The 27012-nt window shown below is 40.3% G+C and overlaps 1 protein-coding gene across 1 annotated transcript in view; it reads right to left on the reverse strand.

Annotated features, from left to right (window-relative positions):
- Positions 1-27012, reverse strand: part of LOC123756241 (uncharacterized) — a 579026-nt gene that overhangs the window by 138237 nt on the left and 413777 nt on the right. Inside the window, exon 4 of the mRNA XM_069336707.1 lies at positions 17537-17737. Coding sequence (XP_069192808.1) covers positions 17537-17737 — 201 coding nt within the window. The remainder of the gene's footprint in view (positions 1-17536; positions 17738-27012) is intronic.

A 27012-nucleotide genomic window follows, 5' to 3' on the forward strand; every position in this document is an offset into this window, starting at 1 on the left:
ATTTATATGGTTAATGACATAAAATTTGAATGAAAAGGTGATAAGACCTTTTCTTTAATAATACTACTATCATAAAATTCAAATTACCTATAGGAAAATCTATCTAATGTTTAATAATATTTTTTTTGGTAAACTATCACTAAATCTTTTTCTACTGAATAGTGGTTGAATTTTCACCAAAAAATAAGCATGTTATTAAAACATGATAATTGAATTATTAGCTTGAACACTTAATCAAATATTCACGCCAATATCTTCAGAAAATATTCTTGCAACTCTAATTGCAAACTACACTCACCAATTACTGCATTACAACTACACGCAACACCAATCACAAGGACAGCACTCACAGCAACACTACAGAGACAACACAGACACATAATAACAATCAAAAGATATCCAGAGGAATTCACAGAGAAAAAAATCTCAGAAACCAAATTCTGAGAGGAATTGACAGGGGTAAATAAAAGTAAACTGTTTAGCACGGGTGGTACACGAACAAAGGGGACACAGGTGGAAACTTGTAACACAGGTGAAAATCTCGCGAACAAGGGGACACAGGTTGAAACTTTGTACCATAATGAACCACAGAGACATTAGAAGTAACTTTTTCAGTGTCAAAATAGTTAATAGATGGAATGCATTAGGCAGTGATGTGGTGGAGGCTGACTCCATACACAGTTTCAAATGTAGATATGATATAACCCAATAGGTTCTGGAAATTTTTTAGCAGTTGATTGACGGTTGAGAGGCGGGACCAAAGAGCCGCAGCTCAACCCCGGCAAGCACAACTAGGTGAGTACAACTAGGAGAGTACAACTTGGTGAGTACAACTAGCTGAGTACAAGAAGAGAAAGCACTTACAACAGTAACCAAAGAGAAAGCACTCACAACAGTAACTGAAGAGAAAGCACTCACAACAGTAACTAAAGAGAAAGCACTCACAACAGTAATTGAAGAGAAAGCACTCACAACAGTAACTAAAGAGAAAGCACTCACAACAGTAACTAAAGAGAAAGCACTCACAACAGTAAAGAGAAAGCACTCACAACAGTAACTAAAGAGAAAGCACTCACAACAGTAAAGAGAAAGCACTCACAACAGTAACTAAAGAGAAAGCACTCACAACAGTAAAGAGAAAGCACTCACAACAGTAACTAAAGAGAAAGCACTCACAACAGTAACTAAAGAGAAAGCACTCACAACAGTAAAGAGAAAGCACTCACAACAGTAACTAAAGAGAAAGCACTCACAACAGTAACTAAAGAGAAAGCACTCACAACAGTAACTAAAGAGAAAGCCCTCACAACAGTAACTAAAGAGAAAGCACTCACAACAGTAAAGAGAAAGCACTCACAACAGTAACTAAAGAGAAAGCACTCACAACAGTAACTAAAGAGAAAGCACTCACAACAGTAACTGAAGAGAAAGCACTCACAACAGTAACTGAAAGGAAAGCAGCCACAACAGTAACTAAAGAGAAAGCACTCACAACAGTAACTGAAAGGAAAGCAGCCACAACAGTAAATTAAGAGAAAGCACTCACATCAGTAACTAAAGAGAAAGCACTCACAAAAACATATGCTGGTAATATGCACTCAACAGTCACTGAAGATAAAGTATATACACACAATAATAACTGAACTAAAATTAAACTCAAAGATAACTGCAGAAAAAAAAGGTGTTCCTTGACCCTTCAGGAAAAAAAAAATCCAAATGCACCAGGATTCAAAAACATTTGCTACTCCTGGGTAAGATCCTCACATAATCGGCTTATCTTTGATCTCGTGGAATTTCCACTGAGCACACAAGGAAGCGGTAATGGCTGAGCAAACAACTGTGTCTGGGATACACCAATATGTGGATCATCCCGGGATAGCGTTATCCTCTTCTAGATGCCTTGTGTGAGGAAGCAGTTTTCTTGTAATCCGATATATAAGTCCATTTGTAGGGGATCTGATTGCAAATAATTAATCACGTATGTAATTTAGAGAAACACTAATATGAGAGGGTAGACTATGTCTGGAATTAACGTAGTTCTCATCGCGTCGTTTCTCTTCGTTGTTGTGTATTATATCCTGTTTTGATTAACTCGTCCTCAGGTCAGGCTCGTTAAAGCAGCCAGGTGTGAGGACTTTTTTTTTAAAAGGATCACCTTAATGAAACTAATAAACAACTCAGATATCATTGATATCAACATGGACATTGAAAAGGATCCGTCATCCCCCAAGGCCCATTCATAATTCATAAATGTTTACAGATTGTGTATTAAAAATCATGTTTACAGATTGTTCTCAAAAATCATATATATATATATATATATATATATATATATATATATATATATATATATATATATATATATATATATATATATATATATATATATATATATATTTATATGTATATATATATATATATATATATATATATATATATATATATATATATATATATATATATATATATATATATATATATATATATATATATATATATATGACAATGTCAGACCACGGAGGAAAAATGAAACAGGAATTTCCTTAAGTACTTTCGTATATTAAATACATCTTCAGAAGGTACATCTTTGACCTTCTGAAGATGTATTTAATATACGAAAGTACTTAAGGAAATTCCTGTTTCATTTTTCCTCCGTGGTCTGACATTGTCACATTCTTAATCACGTGTTTTTTTTCGTGATATACACACGCATATATATATATATATATATATATATATATATATATATATATATATATATATATATATATATATATATATATATATATGTCGTACCTAATAGCCAGAACGCACTTCTCAGCCTACTATGCAAGGCCCGATTTGCCTAATAAGCCAAGTTTTCATGAATTAATTGTTTTTCGACTACCTAACCTACCTAACCTAACCTAACCTAACTTTTTCGGCTACCTAACCAAACCTAACCTATAAAGATAGGTTAGGTTAGGTTAGGTAGGGTTGGTTAGGTTCGGTCATATATCTACGTTAATTTTAACTCCAATAAAAAAAAATGACCTCATACATAATGAAATGGGTAGCTTTATCATTTCATAAGAAAAAAATTAGAAAAAATATAATTAGAAAAAATATTAATTCCGGAAAACTTGGCTTATTAGGCAAATCGGGCCTTGAATAGTAGGCCAAAAAGTGAGTTCTGGCTACTAGGTACGACATATATATATATATATATATATATATATATATATATATATATATATATATATATATATATATATATATATATATATATGTAATTTAGTTTTTAATTTTTTTTTTAGTTTAATACAGTTTTTTTTTTTTAAACCCTACAAGGGGTACCACCTCTGGTGCAAGTGTAAGGACCCATAGCCTCGGAGAAGAAAATAAAGAGTACTCAGAGAAGACCTTGTGGATCCTCACTAAACACTTTGATATTTTCTTCTCCTACCACCCCTATTCTTTTGGTATGTGTGTATATTTATCTAACTTTATTTGAAAATGTCATTACACAAAAAAAAGTTACAATATTGATTACATGCAGGGTACAAGGCTTCTTGTCACAAGTTGTACAGCTCTTCCAGCTCCTCAGATAGCGGGCAGGAACCATGGATGCAGTGAGCATTTCCTCTCTGGATTGCCACACTATGGCGCTGAAAAAGAAAACTGGCAGCTCTAGGGTCTCTAGTTGTTTCGATTAGCTTGGACCCCAACTCCTTCAAAAAGGTAGCAGCACTTTTACCCCAGGCACCAAGTGTCTCTGAGGCAATGGGGACAAAAGTGTAGTGGTGCTCAAGGTCTCTGTATTTACGTGACTTGGCAGCTTCCCAGTGATTGGCAGCTCCTCCTGCTTGTGTAGCACTGAAGTCAACATAGGTATTGGCTAAAGTTGAAACGCAAGTGTAGTCCCACACCAACTGTCTACCATTCTTCCAGGGGTTCACCGTGATTCCGTCTGGGCGACCGACAGGCTCATTAGAGTTGCGGGACATTAGGTAACGGGACTCTCTTTCTCAGCTGGACAACCGGATGTGGTAAGGCTTCTCTTAATATATATATATATATATATATATATATATATATATATATATATATATATATATATATATATATATATATATATATATATATATATATATATATATATATATATAGGTTAGGTGACTAGGTTCTGTTGGCGATTATTTGTATCTCTATTAAGTGGTTTAAGCGCTAACGCGACTCGAGCAGGGGTAGGGAACAACTCGAGCAGGGGTAGGGAACGACTCGAGCAGAGGTCGCAAACGACTCGAGCAGAGGTCGTTAACGACTCGAGCAGAGGTCGTTAACGACTCGAGCAGAGGTCGTTAACGACTCGAGCAGAGGTCGTAAACGAAGCGCAGTTCGTGAAACCTACAAACATCATCAGTTGGGAATCATGTGTAAACAGATGTTCATTCATAAACAGTCGGTTAGAAGAGTTGATTAACGAGCATTTGATCTTTGTTGATGAGGACAGGCTGCTATCGACACAAACATGGTGCTCTAAGAACGGCTTGAAGTTTCCCTTGAGTACAGGAACATATTGCTGACGGTCACAGAGAGGTTCTCGTATTTCTCAAGGAAACTAAGTCAACTTAACACAAAATAAAGTAAAGATTAAGGAAATAAATTATATTAGTAACACAAAGTTATACAAAGTCATTTGACTTACCATAATTATCCTAACACCATTTTTTTATGCAACAGGGTCAATGAGAATGGAATATTCAATAGAGGTTATAATTTGTATAATGAATAATGAGTCTAAGATCACCTTAGACTCACCGTGATGACCCTCTATGCGTGACTGATCACCCACTGCAGAAAGGGAGCCGGTCGGCCGAGCGGACAGCACACTGGATTTCTGATCCTGTGGTCCCGGGTTCGATCCCGGACGCCGGCGAGAAACAATGGGCAGAGTTTCTTTCACCCTATGCCCCTGTTACCTAGCAGTAAAATAGGTACCTGGGTGTCAGTCAGCCGTCACGGGCTGCTTCCTGGGGGGTGGAGGCCTGGTCGAGGACCGGGCCGCGGGGACACTAAAAGCCCCGAAATCATTTCAAGATAACCTCAAGATAGGGAAGCTGCCTAAAGGAAAATTCAGTTCAGTGTGACCTAAATATTTTTCTGAGTTTCGATGTTGTAAAAGTCATGATGTTTACAATATCGAATATCACAGCTCAGACATTTGAAGAAATATTCATCCTGATTCATAGGTTCATAAGGTAGCGGGAACAGATTACTTAGAATGATCAAAATGGTGAACAGGTTTGTGAAAAGTAATTTAAATGTCAAGGAGGTAAAACTTCCAGAAACTTGAAAGTAACCCAAGTATTTAGGAACGAAAGTATATATACGGCATAGATATCTTGAACAAAACTTGTCACTTTATGGAATTTTAACTCATTTTAAAAACAAAATAATATTAGTAGACATATACACAAATAAATCATATTAAAGAAATATATATCAGTGTGATAATTAATTGGAACAATCAGGTGACTGGAACCAGCGATTAGGGTAGTCCCAGCCACGTACCTTACCCCTGTACCAAGTCGTCGTAACAGTTAGGTAAGGTTAGCTTTGCTAAGTTTAGTTTTTTCATTAATATGTTTTCAATGCAATGCAATCTGCCACTCATGTTACATTCAATCTCTATCGACTTGTGATTAACCTTTCGTCATACAGGAAGACTCAAAAACTATAACTGCGCTTAAACGACTAAAATATTTTATCTCAAGAAACAAATAACAAAAATAAATTAATTAATTCCGTACAAGTGCCTGAAGGGTTTTGCAGCTAATTTTTTGCATAGTTTTTTTCAATTTATTATATTATTATAAATAAAATGTTTATTGTGGCATATTCATAGGTGGTAGTAATTTGAATAAAAATTATCAACTTTATAAAACTAATAAACAACTCAGATATCATTAATATCAACATAGGCTTTGAAAAGGACCCATTAAAAGTTATCATTTGTGTTTTAAACTGGAAATTTAAACAATTCTGAAAACATATTTATATAACATTTTACTAAATCCTCAAACTCTGTTATATATACATATAACTATATGAAACCCGTTCAGACCAAACAGTTCTAAACCCTATAATTTGTTTGATGGAATATTACATTAAATTACTATTATGATTATAAGATAATATTACGAGCTCTATATTTAATACAACATCTATTTCATATATTAATAAAACAATTGAACGTACATTAAAACTTTGCAGCACAAACGTGCCATCAACTCATATAATTTATATATGAATACCATTTTTATCAAGCAGTATGCCATATGAATAGCTACAGAAGTTACAATGCTATAATATTTTAATATATCATCTAGACCAATTGGAGAGACGGTGTCTGTTCAAAGTAGGTGTTTAGACGCCTAGGACGGGCCTGCAAGGCTATGTCTATAAAGACATAACCTTGCAGTGTGAGCGGTCTGGGTTTTGGTTAGTAATTTGGATGGTCTTGGCCAAGCTCCATATTCCCTCTTGTGTATAATGCGATAATATTCTCCAGACAAGAAATGGAATTAAACCATGGTCATGAAAGTGACAATGAGGTACTGTGTCTATCATACTCAATCAGGATTTGGTTTGGAACAGAGCTGAAGCTCAACACTGGCAAGTACAAATAAATGAATGTTAGTTGATTTAAGATATTTCAGCAGATTATCTGGAAACGGAGCAAAGGTATTGGTGTTGTCTCCGACATACTTAAAACAGCAAAGATAGCGTCACTTCATAAAGGAGGAAATAAAGTAGAGGCAAACAACTAATGACCTATAGCACTAACATCACACACCATAAATGTCTTTGAAAGACATTTCTCGTATGTGTTATTCGTTTTATATGTTTTATTCGAATCTTTGTATTTCTACCACCAATTTTGTTGCATACCATTGACACTGAATAAATTTGTTAACCTCACTCTGTGAATTGTGATATATTTAATTAAACTGAAGAGAAGCAGGCGTAGGGCATCACCCTATTTGAACTTTCATGTTTTTCTATATAAAGTTTATCCAAGGAAACCATTGGTCAAATTCGTTATCTGAGAGTTTGCTAGAAATATTAGAACTGAAGTCAGAAAGTGTGGATTAACCTTTTGCGATTGTTAATCAGACATTTAGAGCACGCAAATATTAGTGCCGTGTGACACAAATCTTTACGCTCTCTAAAAGCATGGATTGCAAGAGCTTCCTTCTGTAATAGTATTTCTTTCAGGTGTTATACAGCCAAATAAGCTTCAGCGGTGTCTCCAGATAGTTTCCTTTCTTGCTTAAGTGACTTTTAAGTTGACGCCATTCACTTCGCTGCCTTATTTATATCAAAATTATAAAGCATTGTCAATTGTTGAACGATGGCCTTTCACGTATTCTTCAGTAATTGCTAAATTTTTAATAGATTTGTCCATGGGACACAGTAATCTCGACTGTAACTGCTTATGTATGTAGTATCTTCAGTTTGGATTCAGGTTTTTGTATTTTGTGTATTCGGTTCCAGAACCCGGCTGTAATGCTTTCCGGCTCAGATCTGTTTACTTCATAATTGCTGTCTGTAATCCAGCAAGTGACTGCCTTGAGGATCCGAACTCTTTAGTGCCAGGTTTTGGCTGTGAAGTGTCCATCATCCATCTCGATTTCCTTGGCTTTCTATAAATATGCAGCGCTGTAACTTGCAGTTCTGCTCACCCGTATATTTACTGTATATTTATAGTAAAGGAAACATCTTTCGCTGCTATATAGAGTAATCATATGTAATATTTTTCTCTGTGTACTAGACATGATCAATTCATTCCCTTTATATACTGCACATGCACAACCTGTTCTACCAGTGCCTAACTGCACAGTGCCATCAGTAAAAGCATAGGATTCAGTCGGTTTGAGATTTTGAAGATGACTGTCAATAGCTTCTAATGCTATACATCTCAAAATTTCAGTGTTATACATTTGTTTTACACTGAATTGGGGTATAATGCAAAGAGACTTCCACATCTTTCCAAGGGGGGAATATAGTGAACTGTTTTATCAGGATTAAGAGACACATTCAGTTTCAGAAGATTATAGGCACAACAACTGAGCCACACACTGTAAGGAACTTTTTGAGGCGGAGTGAGAGAACAATCAGAATTGTTTAGAATGGATCTCAATTTAATTTGGATACAGCTAGGGGACCATTATTTTTCAAAGTTTTGGCGCAAAACATAGTACTAAGTAGAACTATTTTTTCGTAAATGGAAGGTAATTTTAGTTCCTTTCTCATGTTAACAATTCTGACAGTTCTAGGACAACCCAGGATGATGCGCATGGCATCATTCTGTACTACATCTAGGCCTTGTAATTGAACTGAACAACTGGGCAAGCACGACATAGACCGAGCTATTGCGCATGCATCTAGCCACTGCATACCTTAAGCTCAGTGGAGGTGGAGTTATTTTCTGTGACTCTGAAAGTGCTCTGCAGTCCTTAAATAACGCATCACAATTTATGTCTGAAGTAGCACGTAATATTAAATGGAATGTAATTTTTGTCAATGGTAATAACTACTGTATCAAATTTGTGTGGATCCCATCCCATGTTGGAGTTGGAAAACATGACTTTGTAGATCGATTGGCCAATGAGGCTTGCAGGAAAGAAAACATTGATTATGACTTTGGACTATCTAATGCAATTATTAGAAATATACAAATTAAAGAAATTAATTCAGATTTAGAAGAGCTAAGAAATGCACAGAGACCTGAAAGCTGCAGTATTAAAAGTTATGACAAGTTTTGTAATAATAGGTATTTGTATGGTCAGCACAGTAACCGGACCAGGCAATGTGATGTAGTCATTGCGCAAATTCGCCTTGGCTATAGGCACATCTGGCAGGTTAGTGAGGCTGAGCAACGACCAGAATACTCAGATTGTAAACTCTGCGATAAACCTTTAATGCATTCACTAGAACACAATATTGTTGAATGTGAAACCCTAAGAGACTTTACACCCCCTTAGCAAATTGTACCACCAACTGTGTAACTATTTCATTTACTCAGGTGTTCTGGACGACATCCTGACAATTTATCTTAATTTTTGCTAGTCCATTTTAAAGAATGAAAAACAATTATTATTTATATTACTTCTAAGCTGTATCACTTATGAACCCATCCCTGCCCTTGTGTGGCAGTGCACAATAGAAAGTTGTTTTCACATATCCATACATTAAAACATTTATTGTAACCATGTTATATATGTGCTTCCGCCTACAGTTTAGACCTATTGTCTTGTGTATGACCCTCTGTCCTGCGTGACAGTGAATACCAGCATTATCCTCACTTTAATAAGACTTAATCGAAATCCTCAGATTAGGCAAAATTGTAATTAATTTTGTCAATAAAGATGTTAATAATAATAGCAATATTTTTCTCGTTTTTTATACTTTTGCATTTTATATTAGTCATGAACATTTATATGCTGGTTTATTCAAGGAAATAATTTGTTCTTCCTATTAAAGTTATCTTTATGAAATGAGGAAAACATGAATGTTAATGTGCGAACATTGACTAGAGAATAAGATGAGTTTCCTTAATTATTTACTCAAATTCATATATACATTACATATTTGCTTTACCTCATTGTAAGCAAACCACAAATATTGGGAATCTGATAATTAATAACAGAGTAGAAAATCTAGTAGAAAACCTTGTTGAAAATCACAATAATGGAAGTTAATTACTCATTTATTAAAAATACATGTAATATTTCTCATACTTTAAATGAATAAGGAAAAGGAACTCAATAAACAGTGTCTATAAGGATCTTTTTATTGAGCGTAAATTCATTTTAGCACCTGAGATAGATAATTAAGCATTAGGCACAAAGACTTTTAAATATTTCATATGCAGCAAAGTTAGCAAACTTTAATTAAAACTAAAACTTAGTGTCATCCTGTGCAATTAAAACTTGGAACTCACTAACTTCATTCTTAAGACGTTTGCAAAACTCACCAACATTTTGCCGAACCATTCTTAGTGGTAAAGCTCTCAACACATTTGACTGATCAATGTTATGTGATCCAGGCTCCACTCCCATGGATCAATCCCTTGTAATCCCTGTCTTCACCTCCCCCGCGTGATCAATTCTGCTTGAGCCAGTCTCCACTATACACCATCTATCCTAAGTGATCCATTATCAGCTCTGTGTGATCTATTCCCTGTGATCCTCTCGACCGTCTGCGCTATCCTCCAATTAAACTGTCCCTCGATACCATTTACGTCTAACAATGCTCACCCATTCTCCATTCATTGTGTACCTAGTGATATTTCAACTGCATGTTTATTTTAAAGGCTATTTATTAATATTGTTGTTACCACGAACTCAAAAATCAAACGCTTATTCAGTCAATAAAAGTGTAAATTTATTCCTAAATTTTTCAGCATAACATCTCGTGTTCAGGAAAAATTCGCGTCATGTCAGCAGTTTTTTCCGGGAGTGAAACCTGCGGGGCAGTATAAAAATGGCTGGGAACTATTACTCTCACCTGATGCCCCTGTTTACCTAGCAATAATAGCTATCTGGGAGTTAATAACTGTTGTGCGGTTGTATTCAGGGTCAGGTCAGTAGTTTAACCTTGAGGGAACCTCGATACATTCATATATATATGTGTATATATATATATATATATATATATATATATATATATATATATATATATATATATATATATATATATATATATATATATATATATATATATGTGAGCTCACATATGTTTTATATGCCCGCACAGGCTTCCTATCCCCGACAAAACTAAAAAAAAATCCTTAGAAAATTTAGTTTGCTTTTCACCCTTAGCATTACCTGGACTGCTGAGGGACTAGAGTGAACGAGCGCAGATGAAATCTAATGTGAACAAATGACATTTAATGGACATTTGGGAAAGAGCGACCACAGGTCAAGTTGCCTTTGTAATGACCACAGTGAAGTTGGACAAGGAACGGAGTCATTGGTGACCTTTTCTGGTCATATGTCATCCCTGAATCCTGGAAGTAGAACATGAGTGAAACTTTTGAGATGACAGCTAACTTCCGGATAGAATTTAAGTCCATAAACTCTGCCATTAATATTTTTCTATGAGACTGAAATGTTAAAATATAGAGCATTGGGATTTATATATAAAATGTATTTAGATACACTAGATTTGTCCAAATGCGTGAGAAAAATTAATTCAGGGTCTCAGACAGTGGATTTACGAAGAGAGATCTAATTTAAAAAAATTTAAAGTGTTATGTAAGATTTAAGAAATCTAAAAATAAATTCTCCCATCAAATGTATTAACAACATGGTCTCCGTCCCTGTTAGTATTAAATGTGTTGGGATTAAATTTTTGCCCTATAACTTCAATTAGGAAAATATAATCAGGTATTTACACACAGCTGCACACACACACACACACACACACACACACACACACACACACACACACACACACACACACACACACACACACACACACACACACACACACTCCCTACCTGTCCCACCTTCCCTGAAACCCCAACCCCTCACCCCAAACTCCTCTGAGACCCTGCAAACCACCTCACAGATCATCTCACCCACTGAAAAGCTTCCCAACCCAGCAGAATGCTCGCCAAGAAAGGGACAAGAAAATGAACTGAAGAAAGTGAGCTTCAAGGCAATGTACACTAACATAGATGCAATTACAAATAAAACAAGTGAACTCGGAGAATGAGCACTAGAAGAAAACCCAGACATAATAGCACTCACAGAAACAAAGCTAACAAACACGATAACAAATGCAGTGTTTCCACAGGGCTACTATGTACTGAGGAAAGAGAAAGAAGGGAGAGGAGGAGGTGGTGTAGCTTTGCTACTAAGAGAAGGTTGGAGTTTCGAAGAGATGGTAATTCAGAACTGTGAGGTTTCAGTGACTACATATCAGGCACCATAGCATCTGGAGGACAGAAAATTATAGTAGTAGTCATATATAACCCCCCACCGAATGTCAGAAGACCCAGACAGGAATATGATAGAAACAACTTGGCCACCATCAATATAATAGAGAGAGCACCTTCTGTGGCTAGCAGGAACGGATCCAGGCTACTAATCTTGGGCGACTTCAACCATGGAAAGATAGATTGGGAGAACAGAGACCCACATGGAGGCCCAGACACATGGAGAGCTAAGCTGCTGGATGTGGCAACAAGAAACTTTCTAAGTCAACACGTCAAGGGACCGACAAGAACGAGAGGAGGGGATGAACCAGCCTTGCTTGATCTGATATTTACCCCAAATGAGTCGGATATAAGGGAAGTTAAGTTGGAAGCCCCCTTGGGAATGAGTGATCATAGTGTATTGAGCTTTCAGTACCTGGTTGACCTAGGAATTATGACCCCTTAAAAAGAACTGGGAAACAAAGGACTGGCGTACCGAAAGGGAAACTATGAGGAGTTGAATAAATTCCTATGGGATATACATTGGGACACAGAACTCAGAACCAAGTCCGTACAAGACATGATGGACTATGTCACGCAAAAATGTCAGGAGGCTGTAAGCAGGTTTGTCCCAGCCCAACAGGAAAAAACAGAGAAGCAAAGGAAGAATCCGTGGTTTAATAGGGAATGTATGAAAGCAAAGGAGCTGAACAAAAGGGCATGGAGGAACTTCCGTAATAACAGAACACCAGAAAGTAGAGAGAGATACCAGAGAACCAGGAACGAGTACGTTAGTGAGAAGAGCAGCTGAGAAAAGGTATGAAAATGATATAGCTAATAAAGCCAAGACCGAACCAAAACACAGTCACATCAGGAGGAAGACAACAGTGAAGGAACAGGTGATGAAACTTAGGGTGGGCGAGGACAGGTACACAGAGAATGACAAAGAAGTGTGTGAAGAACTCAACAAAAGGTTCCAGGAGGTCTTTACAATAGAACAGGGAGAAGTCACGGCGCTAGGAGAGGTGGCAGCAAACCAGGTGAAAACCAGGTGACCTTGGAAAGGTTCGAAATTACAAGAGATGAGGTCAAGAAGCACCTATTGGAGCTGGATGTGAGAAAAGCTGTTGGGCCGGATGGAATCTCACCATGGATATTGAAAGAGTGTGCAAGAGCACTTTGCTTGCCACTCTCCATAGTGTGTCACTGGAAACGGGAGACCTACCAGAAGTATGGAAGACTGCTAATGTAGTACCAATATTTAAAAAGGGTGACAGACAAGAGGCACTGAACTACAGGCCAGTGTCCTTAACTTGTATACCATGCAAGGTGATGGAGAAGATTGTGAGAAAAAACCTAGTAACACATCTGGAGAGAAGAGACTTCGTGACAACCCATCAACATGGGTTCAGGGAGGGTAAATCTTGCCTTACAGGCTTGATAGAATTCTACGATCAGGTGACAAAGATTAAGCAAGAAAGAGAAGGGTGGGCGGACTGCATTTTTTGGAATGTCGGAAAGCCTTTGACACAGCACCCCGTAAAAGGTTGATGCATAAGCTAGAGAAACAGACAGGAGTAACTGGTAGGGTGCTCCAGTGGATAAGGGAGTACCTAAGCAATAGGAAGCAGAGAGTTATAGTGAGGGGTGAGACCTCAGAATGGCGTGAAGTCAGCAGTGGAGTCCCAAAAGGCTCTGTACTTGGACCTATCCTGTTTCTGATATACGTAAATGATCTCCCAGAGGGTATCGACTCATTCCTCTCAATGTTTGCTGACGACGCCAAAATTATGAGAAGGATTAAGACAGAGGAGGACAGCTTGAGGCTTCAAGAAGACCTGGACAAGCTGCAGGAATGGTCGAACAAATGGCTGTTAGAGTTTAACCCAAGCAAATGTAATGTAATGAAGATAGAGGTAGGAAGCAGGACACCAGATACAAGGTATCACTTGGGAGATGAAATACTTCAAGAATCAGAGAGAGAGAAAGACCTGGGGATTGATATCACGCCAGACCTGTCCCCTGAAGCTCATATCAAGAGGATAACATCAGCAGCATATGCCAGGTTGGCTAACATAAGTACGGCCTTTAGAAACTTGTGTAAGGAATCTTTCAGCACATTATATACCACATATGTCAGACCAATCCTGGAGTATGCGGCTCCATATCTAGTCAAGCATAAGACTAAACTGGAAAAGGTTCAAAGGTTTGCCACCAGACTAGTACCCAAGCTGAGAGGTATGAGCTACGAGGAGAGACTACGGGAATTGAACCTCACTTCATTGGAAGACAGAAGAGTTAGGGGGAACATGATCACCACATTCAAGATTCTCAAGGGAATCGACAGGGTTGATAAAGACAGGCTATTTAACACAAGGGGCACACGCACTAGGGGACACAGGTGGAAACTGAGTGCCCAAATGAGCCACAGAGATATTAGAAAGAACTTTTATAATGTCAGAGTGGTTGAGAGATGGAATGCATTAGGAAGCAATGTGGTGGAGGCTGACTCCATACACAGTTTCAAGGGTAGATATGATAGAGCCCAGTAGGCTCAGGAACCTGTACACCTGTTGATTGACGGTTGAGAGGCGGGACCAAAGAGCCAGAGTTCAACCCCCGCAAGCACAACTAGGTGAGTACAACTAGGTGAGTACACACACACACACACTAAGTGATGTAGCTGGAGTTTTGGCGTTTTCAGAACCAATGGATTTGGCAAGCTGGGGAGCGAAGAAACATGAGGGAAAGGATAAAATCTCAGGAAACAGGAAAGGGGACTTCGTCCAGGAGGAAGACAGTTCAGTGGCCTGTCCACTGTGGAATGGCAGTCGCTGTGATACTGTATTTTCATACTATAGACATAATTTTTCGTCGTTGAAAGTCTGCGCGCCGTTTAGGGTGGCTTGAGGGCTGGCGAGCAGTGGCTAGTCGTGTCGGTGTTCGTCTTGGCTCTCAGTGGTGGCTTGCATGGAAGCCTGTTATGGCTTGTTCTTCTTCATCATCGTCTTGCTACGTATAGATACTGTAGAGTTGTCATCCAAGCGCGCTAAAATGTTCTTAAGTCGGTGGTCCTCAGTACTGAAGGTGGTGAGTCCTTGGGGTGGGGATGAGTCCCCGACTGAGAGTTCTTTATCAGAAGATTCGTCGGGATCCGATGTGGCGTTCGTTGTGGGGTTTAGTAGTGACTGGTACCTGGTGAGTAGTTCTCTAGTGTAAGGAGGTGGGGCTGCAGCTGTTGTCGGAGCGTTGGTAGTGCTGGCAGCATGTCCAGGCAGCACTTCCTCCGGAAACTTCAGATGGGTTGTTGGCGGGAGAGGTCGAGGGAGGTCCGACGGTGGTTGGAGCTGAAGCAAGTGTCGTCTTTGCTGAAGTCATTAGTGCTGGAGTGGGAAACACTGCCTCTGGCTCGTTGAAGGTATTCAGGCTTCTGGTCGGCTGGTAGGAGGTGCAGTTGTGGTTGGTGTTGGCCGAGGTGCTTGAGGAGGTGGAGGCTGTCGTGAATTCCATCCGTTTTTTTTTTGTAATTGCATCCTGTCGTTTTGGGCAGCGGTGTGATATCGCGGCTACCATCGCGTGGGAAGCAGCGCTAGAAATCAGCTTTGTAGGTTGTCTAGTGGTAGTCTTGGGCGCAGATGCTGCATTTGGCGGCGCGTTCTGGGCATTTGTTAGTCGGATGCGAGTACTGGCAGAATTTGTAGCATTGACACGTTTCGTAGTAACGTTCCATCTTAATTAATCTGGCACGGTGGAATCTTGATTCCAAAGCACTTGATCCCTTGTGTGCTGGCAAGCGTCGCTTTGGCCGTTTAGCTGAGGGTCAGTTTCATGATTGGTCGGATTCGCTGATGGTCGTTATCATGGCAGGGTTTTCGACGTCAATACCGTGTACAATTTCATCGACATCCCGGTCCGCGATCCATGTGCTGAATTCCCTGGTAAAGATTGTTCTCTCAACGCAGTAACGCTGAGGAAAGGTGATTTCGATGTGCGCCGCACGCGGTTCAGGGCAGTATGTAAGTGAAGTTGGTTTAGAGCCTCCTCTTGGTCATAGAAGTGAGTAACTCCCACTCCCTCCTGTCGAATGTCAAGGGGTGTAGTGGCCGTGACGGCGTTGAAGGTTTGCAGAATTTAACTTTTGGTGAATGCATGGTCATTCGTGAAGTAAGCCCTTAGTGACGCATGTCGCCAGATACATGTTCCCATAAGCTACCCCCACTCCCCCCTCTACGGGTCGCAATTGTGATGTCTTGTGGAGTAGCAGAGCGGACACGTCCGCCCCCGCTGGCAGCTGAGGTGAGAGTGCTGCCTTTTATACCGTCTACAGCTCGAGATCTGAACAAATCTTTCTCAGTGATGTTCATTGATTCACTGTAAGAAAACTAACATCATAACAACATATACAAATAGAGAAAGACGAAAGGCACGTATCTACAAGCCAGAATCGTTATCACTTATACACTACGACAAGTTCTCAATGAGTCCAGCGTTAAGAGAAGGATGGAAGACTGCATATTCGCCTACATCTAGAAAACGTTTGGCATTGTTCCATCCAGGAAAGAAATTCACAAAATTGTGGTAACTGTGGAATGGTTGTGGGAATACTTTGCCAACAGGAATGTTTACTCTAAGAGCAGTAGTGCGACTGGAGTGGTAGGAATGAAGAGAATTTATATATGCAGTTTCACGAGGACCTGAGCTAAAGGCCACAATCGACTTAATAATAGTCTAGGGCAAACCGAAACGTCGTCGTCGCTTCATTTTCTGGTGTGTGTTTTAGTCTTCATAAAAGCCATAAGTTTCCTGATATATGGCGTTGGCATAACTGACAACGTAGTATTTTCATGTCAGTTGAGGCGTCAGAAGAGAAGAGGAATGCAAAGTGCTTAACGTGGAAACTTGACCAGATAATGAGATGGTGAGAGAATGGTGATGGTAAAGCAAATGCTTCAGTCTCACAAAACACATGAAGCTCTGTGAGCAGATAGAACCGCATGTCTTTCACCGAGGGCACATATTAACCGGAAAACATCAGCAGCGTATGGAAAGCTCTGGAACATTCGACTAGTCTTCAACTCATGTTGAAACTACTCATGTTACATCAGCATTTAAATATGCAACTCCAATGTCAAATCTTTCCCTGAAACACGACAAAACATTACTAAAGAAAGTCTAATAATTTACTACAAGGATTATCGATGAACTTTGAGGACTGATCTACGAGGATAGGCAGAGCGAACAATAAGATATCACCCGGGGAAAAAGAAACTTACAGGGTGACTTGATAACGCAAAAAGTAATTCCTAGAATCCCTGATGAAAAAGAAAGACTTGAAATATTTGCCATTAACTTGGACAAGAGTTAGGAGAGTTAACTCTCCTAACAATCAAGAGAGTTAGGAGACCTTGTGATTGTGAACCAGTTACTGAAAGTCTTGACTCAGGCAATGTGTCTCCCAGTAAGAACCTCCGGCGAATACAATAACACCTTCTAGTGGCATAGCAAGAATATAAACTCTAAACCATCATTGTCACATAATATTTTAAAGAGAATCAGACTAGGACTCACAGGTCATGTCGATGGTGACGGCGGCTGTGACGGGGACAGCGAGCTCAGCGTTAGTGGCCTGGCAGATGAAGGACTGGTCCAGATGGTGACGCTGGAGGGAGGGTACAGTGAGGGTGTTGAGCACCTCTCCGGGGCTCTCACTCACCTCTCCTCGGACCTCCTTGTGGCCTGCCCACCACGTCAGCTTGGGCGCTGGTCGACCTGTGGCATGATGACACATGAGTTATAACAGACCATTCAGTTTCTTGCTTTATTATGCACCCCATACCCATCCCGTGGGCGGTGGTGGGATAGGTTATAGAGGCGCATAATGGGTTCAGGAACTGAACCCCATAGTTCGTTTAGCAGTGAATACCAGCATTATCCTTACTATAATAAGGCTTAATTGAAATCCTCAGATTAGGCAAAACTACAATTAATTTTGTCAATAAAGATGTTAATAATAATAATAATAATAAATTTAGCTAAGCAAGTGAATGCAAGTGAATAACGTAACTCGCATCACAAGATTGTGACGCGAGTTACAAAATCCTAAATGTTACATACACATGTACATATGTATACAATCATTTACACAAATACATATACATATATCAATTATCCTTTTATATCACAAGTGATTCAAAAAGAGGTTCACAACAGTCACTATACAAGGTACTTTAACATTTATGGTGAGTCACACTGCATGTGAGTCACAGCTGTATGACAAGATGAAGTCATACAGCTGTGCTTGTTAAAGATTAAGCGGGTCAACAGGTCTGCTCGTATGAGATCACCTCCTCCTCGTCTAGTTTGGTCAGGGGGGGCTGTACTTGTAGGTGTCATTCCTCTCTTTCCCCTCCTCGTACCCCCTCCTTCCCCTCTTAGTCAACAGAGGAATTGTTAGTGATATTGTCCAATTTCACGTAACTGGTTTCAAGCTGTTTCTCATTTTTTTTTTGAGATATATACAAGAGTTGTTACATTCTTGTACAGCCACTAGTACGCGTAGCGTTTCGGGCAGGTCCCTGGAATACGATCCCCGCCGCGAAGAATCGTTTTTTCATCCAAGTACACATTTTACTGTTGCGTTAAACAGAGGCTACAGTTAAGGAATTGCGCCCAGTAAATCCTCCCCGGCCAGGATATGAACCCATGACATAGCGCTCGCGGAACGCCAGGCGAGTGTCTTACCACTACACCACGGAGACTGCTAAGAAACTTCATAAGAAACAGCGGCGTTTTGGCCCAAGAGGCGGAATCCTAGGGTCACTTCGCTGTCAAAATCTTGGGGTTGAGTTTGTGTGGAGTTTGGAGTGCTGGCGTGGTTAGTGTCGGCGTGTAGAGTGCGAATAGACATGAGAGACGACTAGGAGCCATTTTATCTTAGTTGAGCCGTGACAGAAGATAGTCAAGATAATTGTGTCTGATTTGTGTACGTGTTAGCGAATCGCCCCACTGGCCTCCCACGTGTTAAGTATCTTACAGAAGGATATTACTGACATTTAAAACATTGTGTGTTAAAGTCTCATGTGGTATTTTAGTGAATTACCTCAGTATTTAATTCTGAGTATATCATCTGGGACTTACTTGATTCTTGTGACCTTCTGTAGTACTTCTCCAAGTCCAGTAATAATTAAGATTAGTGACATAAGCATCCACCAACTGAAGAGATTAATACTTAATGAAATATTTGCCTCAAATATAAAAAAAAAATAAGTCATAGAGCTCCTGCTCATGGCTTCAGGTCATCACCTGTTTCAGGTCATGACTCATATCATTGGACCTACTCTGAAATCATGACCGAGTCATAAGGCACTTATCAACAGTGGTGGTGGCGGTGTTCATGGGTGTTCGTGTGGTTCTTGGCAGACAAATATCCCGTATCATAGCATAAACACGGTACACAACCTGCACCCTACAAAGAACATCGCTTTTCGATCGTATGCGTTACATAAGACCAACAATTGTTGTTGTTGTTGTTGATTTAGGAGGCGACGACGATCGTGGGATCGGATGTGCCCCGGCGTATCTGTTAAGAGTTAATCGCGAAGTCAGGATAGGTGAAACGCCAAGCCAAATCGCGAAACGAGTGACGCCAATCACTGGAAACTAATATGCCTCGCGGCAAAGAAACCCAGACAGGCAAATGATTGTGGAGTCCCAGGAGTCCCTCAGGGTGACAAGCACCGGCCCCACTCCACACAGAGAACACCAGGTAGCAAAACCAAAAACTCGGCCCCAACTAAAACGCAAAAGTTATCCAGTGCCCCCCGGCAGAACAGAAGCCAGCCGCCCACCACCGCCTGAGGGCACACCAGGAGCCCACCAAGACCTCCAATCCCCGGCACCCGTCGGTCAAGCCGGCGACGGACACCGTCACCCCGCCGGGAGAACCAGCCAGAACACGTAAAAAAAATCTATCAACAATCCCACGACCCAAGGCGATATGTGCCCCAGGCGTCGTACAGCCGGACCGTTGTATAGAGGTGCCAAACGGCAGTAGCAAAGCCAAAACGCGAAAACAGAACGTGATCCAGCGGCTCCAAGGCCGAGGTGGTGTCCAGAGGTCCGCTAGTCGTCAAGGTTGAACCAGGAGTCGACCATCAATTGTCGTACTAGAAAATGGAAGCGGCTCGCGAAAGTGACGAACTGTCATGTTTTCTGTTTAGGGTTCTCTGGGAGGCTAGGAGAGACCACCTTAAATTGACCATTTTCTTAAAGCAAACCTTAGGAGAACGGGCTGCCCCAGTACTCCTGCCTCTAATACTTCCCTCCTGTGGATTACGCTGCAGAGATTCTCGCTGAATGGATGAGCGCAGTTCGTAGTTAATGGTTTGTACATTTGCACATTGGTGGTAAAGAAAATACTTACTAAGATTACAATTGTGGTAGCGTTAAAAATCTCTCTTTCAAATCTCTTCGTTTTGTATTTAATCCTTATCTTTCATCCCCCCTTTCTCACCCCTCCTTTCTCCATATTCAGGTTTACCCTTCATCCCATCTTTTATATTTCCCTTTATCATTCTTACACCCGTCCCATCCCAAAATCCTTATCCTGATCCCCACCAAGTGCTATATAGTCGTAATGGCTTGGCGTCTACTCCTGAAAGTTCCCTTCCCATGTAAACACTTTCGCTTCTCACCTTTACTCCTTACGAACCTGTACATCTTTCCTCAATCTTTGACGGCTTTGGTTACCTTTATTGAACAATTTACTAGCATGAAAACTTCCCAATCAACTGTTGTTATTGTTATAAACAGCCTCCTGGTGCTTCGGAGTTCATTAACTGTTTATTAATTGTAAACAAAGCCGCCAAAGATTGAGAAAAGATGTACAGGTTCGTAAGTGCTTGAGTAACTGTCTCGAGAATCCGGATCCAGCATATCGCCGAAATACAACCCGTTCTCGCATACTAATATCCTAGCTCTTTAATCCAGCCGCCGAACCCCCTGTTTATGAAAGGAAAGCGGTTTATACACGACTCACAACTGCTGACGTTTGAACATATCTGGAACAAGTGCTTCACTGACGAATTTTGTTCGAACCACAACGCTGTAAATGCTTCACCCACGTACTACAAATACAAATAATCACCAACAGAACCTAAACACCTAACATAACATAACCTATGCCTATTTACACACAATATGCTAATATATTATAATATTAATTTATACTTGAGAAAATTCCTGTTTTGAATGAACAGCATGTTAAAATATATGAATGCGTCTGTGGGGTCGACCGCTGAATGTAATGGACTTGAGTCGAGGACGGGTTGAAATGCTTCACCCACGAACTTATAAATACAAATATTTACCAACAGAACTTAAACACCTAACCTAACCTAACCTACGCCAAACTATACATACAATATATATGAATAAGCATATTAATTTATATATGAGAACAAACCAATGTTTAATACACAGTATGTTAAAATTTACGAATGCGTCTGGGGAGGACGGCCGCTGCTTTAACCAGCCTAGTGTGAGAATGGGTTGCGACGTGTCAGTCACATGTGGTTTATTGTTATACCAAATTAACGCAATCTGAACAAAAATACCAAACTTCGCTAATATGCTTATGGATTAACGTGCTATTGTTCCCTAATGAAAATGCATGAACTTATAGACAGACACCAATAAAACGTTGTCTTACGGTGATAAAATGTCAAACCGTACTCGACTCATGTCCTTTCCATCCAGCGGTCGACCCCACAGACGCATTAAAAAATGTTAACATGCTGTTCATTCAAAATAGGAATTTTCTCAAATACAAATTAATATTATAATATATTAGCATATTGTGCATATACAGGCATAGGTTAGGTTAGGTTAGGTGTTTAGGTTCTCTTGGCGATTATTTGTATTTGTAGTACGTAAGTGAAGCATTTAGAGCGTTGTGGTTCGAACAAAATTCGTCAGTGAACCACTTTTTCCGGAATTGTTCGAATGTCAGCAGTTATGAGTCATGTGTAAACCATTTTTCATCCATAAACAGGGATTTGGCGGATGCTCGGAATCACTTTTGGGTCTTTGTTTGGAGGACGGGCTGAAAATGTTCAGCTTCGAGTCGAACTGGGAATTGATCAGCCCGTCCTCCAAACAAAGATCCAAAAGTGATTCCATGCACCCGCCAAACCCCCTGTTTATGAATGAAAAGTGGTTTGCACACGACTCACAACTGCTGACGTTCGAACATATCCGGAACAAGTGCTTCACTGACGAATTTTGTTCGAATCACAACACTATAAATGCTTCACCCACGTACTACAAATACAAATAATCGCCAACAGAACCTAAACACCTAACCTAACCTATCCTATGCCTATGTATACACAATATGCCAATATACTATAATATTAATTTATACTTGAGAAAATTCCCGTTTTGAATAAACAGCATGTTAAAATTTATGAATGCGTCTGTGGGGTCGACCGCTGAATGTAATGGACTTGAGTCGAGGACGGGTTGCATAAACATGGGTTTGGCGGATGCACGGAATCGCTTTTGGGTCTTTGTTTGGAGGATGGGCTGAAAATGTTCAGTTTCGAGTCGAACTGGGAATTTATGATCGTCGATAGCCTGAACGGGCGTGAGAAAGCTACTTAAACCTTTGCTGGTGTGAACGTTGTGTGTTCTTGCTCCCGAGTTCTTTCTGTCCCAGAAGTTATTGCTGACGATGAGCCTCGACACTGTGGATTTTGTTTATATGAGCCATGATCAATGGCGTCCTTCCTTGTTGATGAAGCATCAAGTTGATATAGCAAAGGTGATTGTTTATATTAACAGTGAGATGATTGTTTTCTCGCCTTGCTGAAGGCGAGAGAATTAGTAGCCTCCAGCTGCTGATTCTCTTGTGATGCTGCTACTGGTTCTTTTTTTGATGCTGCTACTGATTCTTTTAGCGATGATGCTACTGGTTCTTTTAGTGATGCTGCTACTGATTCTTTTAGCGATGATGCTACTGGTTCTTTTAGTGATGCTGCTACTAATACTTTTAGTGATGCTGCTATTGATTCTTTTAGAGATGCTGCTACTGATTCTTTTAGCGATGATGCTACTGGTTCTTTTAGTGATGCTGCTACTAATACTTTTAGTGATGCTGCTATTGATTCTTTTAGAGATGCTGCTACTGATTCTTTTAGCGATGATGCTACTGGTTCTTTTAGTGATGCTGCTACTAATACTTTTAGTGATGCTGCTATTGATTCTTTTAGAGATGCTGCTACTGATTCTTTCAGTGATGCTGCTACTGATTCTTTTAGTGATGCTGCTACTGATTATCTTGGCGATGCTACTATCAAAGACGTTATTTCCAATGTTATCATTTTTCCTAAATATCCACTTATGTGAACTCACGTTATGTTAGTTTTTCAATCTAATATTAATTTTGTGTAATTTGAAATGCCTTCACTGTGGTAGTCATTCCACCCTCTACCCATTATACCCCCCATTTGTAGAATTATTTGTCACTGATTTCTTCTAAATATTTACAATCTCTCAATTACAAATTCTGGAATTGTTATCTCTCTCGCTCTCTCTCTCCTTCCCACTTTCTCTCATTTAGTTCCTGTCCTTCTAGTCCTCGTTCTCTTCCTCTTCCTGTATAATTCCATGCATAGGCTGTGTGAACACCGACGTCAGTATGAAAACTTTCCGAATGACTTGTCTCCCGTATTTACATATACCTGACGAAAGGGTGAACTGAGCACATTGCATTTGCAACTAAGGCGAGCCGTGTGTATTCGGGAGAGACATTCGGGGCTCGTAAACCATAAAAGAAGATTATTAAACCCATTTGTGTGTAAATTCTATTAATTAAACTCATCTTCCTAATCCCCCGGTGCATTGTGGGCCAGCAACTCCTCTCCTGACATAGAGAGCTAGAGGCGAGTACTAATCATGTAAACTCTTATTAGCGTTTGTAAACTTGCTTTCGCTCCTTGTTATCAAAAGTATTTTGTGAGAAAAGTTAGATAGCTTGGTGGACCAATGGATTTACGGTTGCAGCTGGGTTTACTAATACTTAAATTCCTCCCAGTTCTAAGCTTGTGGGATCTTGTCTTTTAATTAGTTCAGATTTCCCCAGATGACAGAGGCTGTGAGGGACTTGTTAAGATCTGTCTGCTGGCAGTGTGAGAGATGAGGGAAGGTGAGACCTGAGAGATGATACCTGAGGGAAGATGAGACCTTAGATCTGAGATAAGAATGTACCCCGCTCCATCGTCTCTGCTCTATACACACCCTTAACCTAATCCATCCTTACCCAATCTGACCTATTCTAACGCATCGTAATCTATCCTACCCAATATAAGGTGTCCGGCGTTTATACGTGAGATGGACGTTGTGTGTGATGTCACTAGGACTTCTTATTGTTCGTGTCTGTGAAGAATTTTGACTCTACTGGCTGGTGGGCTGGTTACTGTTGCTGCGATGTTAATTGTTACTTAGAAATCCATTATTTATTTTCTGTGAAGTATTGCGTGTTCCTGAAAGAGAGAGAGAGAGAGAGAGAGAGAGAGAGAGAGAGAGAGAGAGAGAGAGAGAGAGAGAGAGAGAGAGAGAGAGAGAAAGAAAGAGAAAGAGAAAGAGAGAAAGAGAGAGAGAGAGAGAGAGAGAGAGAGAGAGAGAGAGAGAGAGAGAGAGAGAGAGAGAGAGAGAGAGAGAGAGAGAGAGAGAGAGAAAGAAAGAGAAAGAGAAAGAGAGAAAGAGAGAGAGAGAGAGAGAGAGAGAGAGAGAGAGAGAGAGAGAGAGAGAGAGAGAGAGAGAGAGAGAGAGAGAGAGAGAGAGAGAGAGAGAGAGATATGCTACATGTTTTGAGTACCGTTCCTGTTCATTAGTATTAATTGATTCTTAAAGAATTGTTACGTAACTCTTGAACGAGGTTGCTACTTGCTAAAGGAAGAGCTGGTGTTTATTAGCCACGTCTTTGATAGGTTTATTTTCTTTCTTTCGTGACGAAAGTTTAATTGTTCCAAAGGAAGACGTTCCCAGATCCTAATGGTTGTTTATGGTTTACAATCTAGTTTCTTCACTAGTTCCTGAGTGAAGAAAAAGGAAGATTTAATACATGTTACGAAAGTATCATTTCATCATTAATATATATATTGATCTTACTTCAAAGAGGATTTACTGTTTTTTGAAAGAGCACTGTTCCATCTTATGAGGCAATGATTCATAGTTCCATACAAAGGATAAAAGAATTCTGCTCCTTATGACAGGTATTCTTTCCTCGTGGAACACAAGTTTCAGCTATTGAGATCAGTGTTCGTTTTCTTGATAATAGTTCGTATTTTTACATTTCAAAATTGATAAATGTTGTTATATCTGTTAGACGGGGCTCAGAGATCTTGCTAGATGGTTGCAGGCTTAGATTCGAGCGAAGCTGAAATGATTGCAACAATATATTTCTTTGCTTAGACTTGTATGCAGCTCAGATTTGCAATCGGAATGGTTGTCATATTCAAAATATCCAATTCATATATATATATATACTGTACTGTACCCGTGATCCACACCACCCACCGCTGCTGCTCACAACCCGTGATCCACACCACTCACCGCTGCTGCTCACAACCCGTGATCCACACCACCCACCGCTGCTGCTCACAACCCGTGATCCACACCACCCACCGCTGCTGCTCACAACCCGTGATCCACACCACCCACCGCTGCTACTCACAACCCGTGATCCACACCACTCACCGCTGCTGCTCACAACCCGTGATCCACACCACCCACCGCTGCTGCTCACAACCCGTGATCCACACCACTCACCGCTGCTGCTCACAACCCGTGATCCACACCACCCACTGCTGCTCACAACCCGTGATCCACACCACCCACCGCTGCTCACAACCCGTGATCCACACCACCCACTGACGCTCACAACCCGTGATCCACTCCCGATATTGAGATCCGAGGAAAATATATATATATATATATATATATATATATATATATATATATATATATATATATATATATATATATATATATATATATATATATATATATATATATATATATATATGCGAACAAGCCTGAATGGTCCCCAGGACATATGCAACTGAAAACTCACACCCCAGAAGTGACTCGAACCCATACTCCCAGAAGCAACGCAACTGGTATGTACAAGACGCCTTAATCCACTTGACCATCACGACCGGACAAAATGAGGTGATAGCCGAGGCTATATGAACCACCCCACCGCCGGCACTCGGATAGTTATCTTGGGCATAGCATTTTACCAAATCACCTCATTCTTTGGGGCACACGTGAGGAACACAAATGCGAACAAGCCTGAATGGTCCCCAGGACATATGCAACTGAAAACTCACACCCCAGAAGTGACTCGAACCCATACTCCCAGAAGCAACGCAACTGGTATGTACAAGACGCCTTAATCCACTTGACCATCACGACCGGACAAAATGAGGTGATAGCCGAGGCTATATGAACCACCCCACCGCCGGCACTCGGATAGTTATCTTGGGCATAGCATTTTACCAAATCACCTCATTCTTTGGGGCACACGTGAGGAACACAAATGCGAACAAGCCTGAATGGTCCCCAGGACATATGCAACTGAAAACTCACACCCCAGAAGTGACTCGAACCCATACTCCCAGAAGCAACGCAACTGGTATGTACAAGACGCCTTAATCCACTTGACCATCACGACCGGACAAAATGAGGTGATAGCCGAGGCTATATGAACCACCCCACCGCCGGCACTCGGATAGTTATCTTGGGCATAGCATTTTACCAAATCACCTCATTCTTTGGGGCACACGTGAGGAACACAAATGCGAACAAGCCTGAATGGTCCCCAGGACATATGCAACTGAAAACTCACACCCCAGAAGTGACTCGAACCCATACTCCCAGAAGCAACGCAACTGGTATGTACAAGACGCCTTAATCCACTTGACCATCACGACCGGACAAAATGAGGTGATAGCCGAGGCTATATGAACCACCCCACCGCC

This window comes from Procambarus clarkii, chromosome 36, assembly GCF_040958095.1.
Source record: "Procambarus clarkii isolate CNS0578487 chromosome 36, FALCON_Pclarkii_2.0, whole genome shotgun sequence".
Lineage (NCBI taxonomy): Eukaryota > Metazoa > Arthropoda > Malacostraca > Decapoda > Cambaridae > Procambarus > Procambarus clarkii.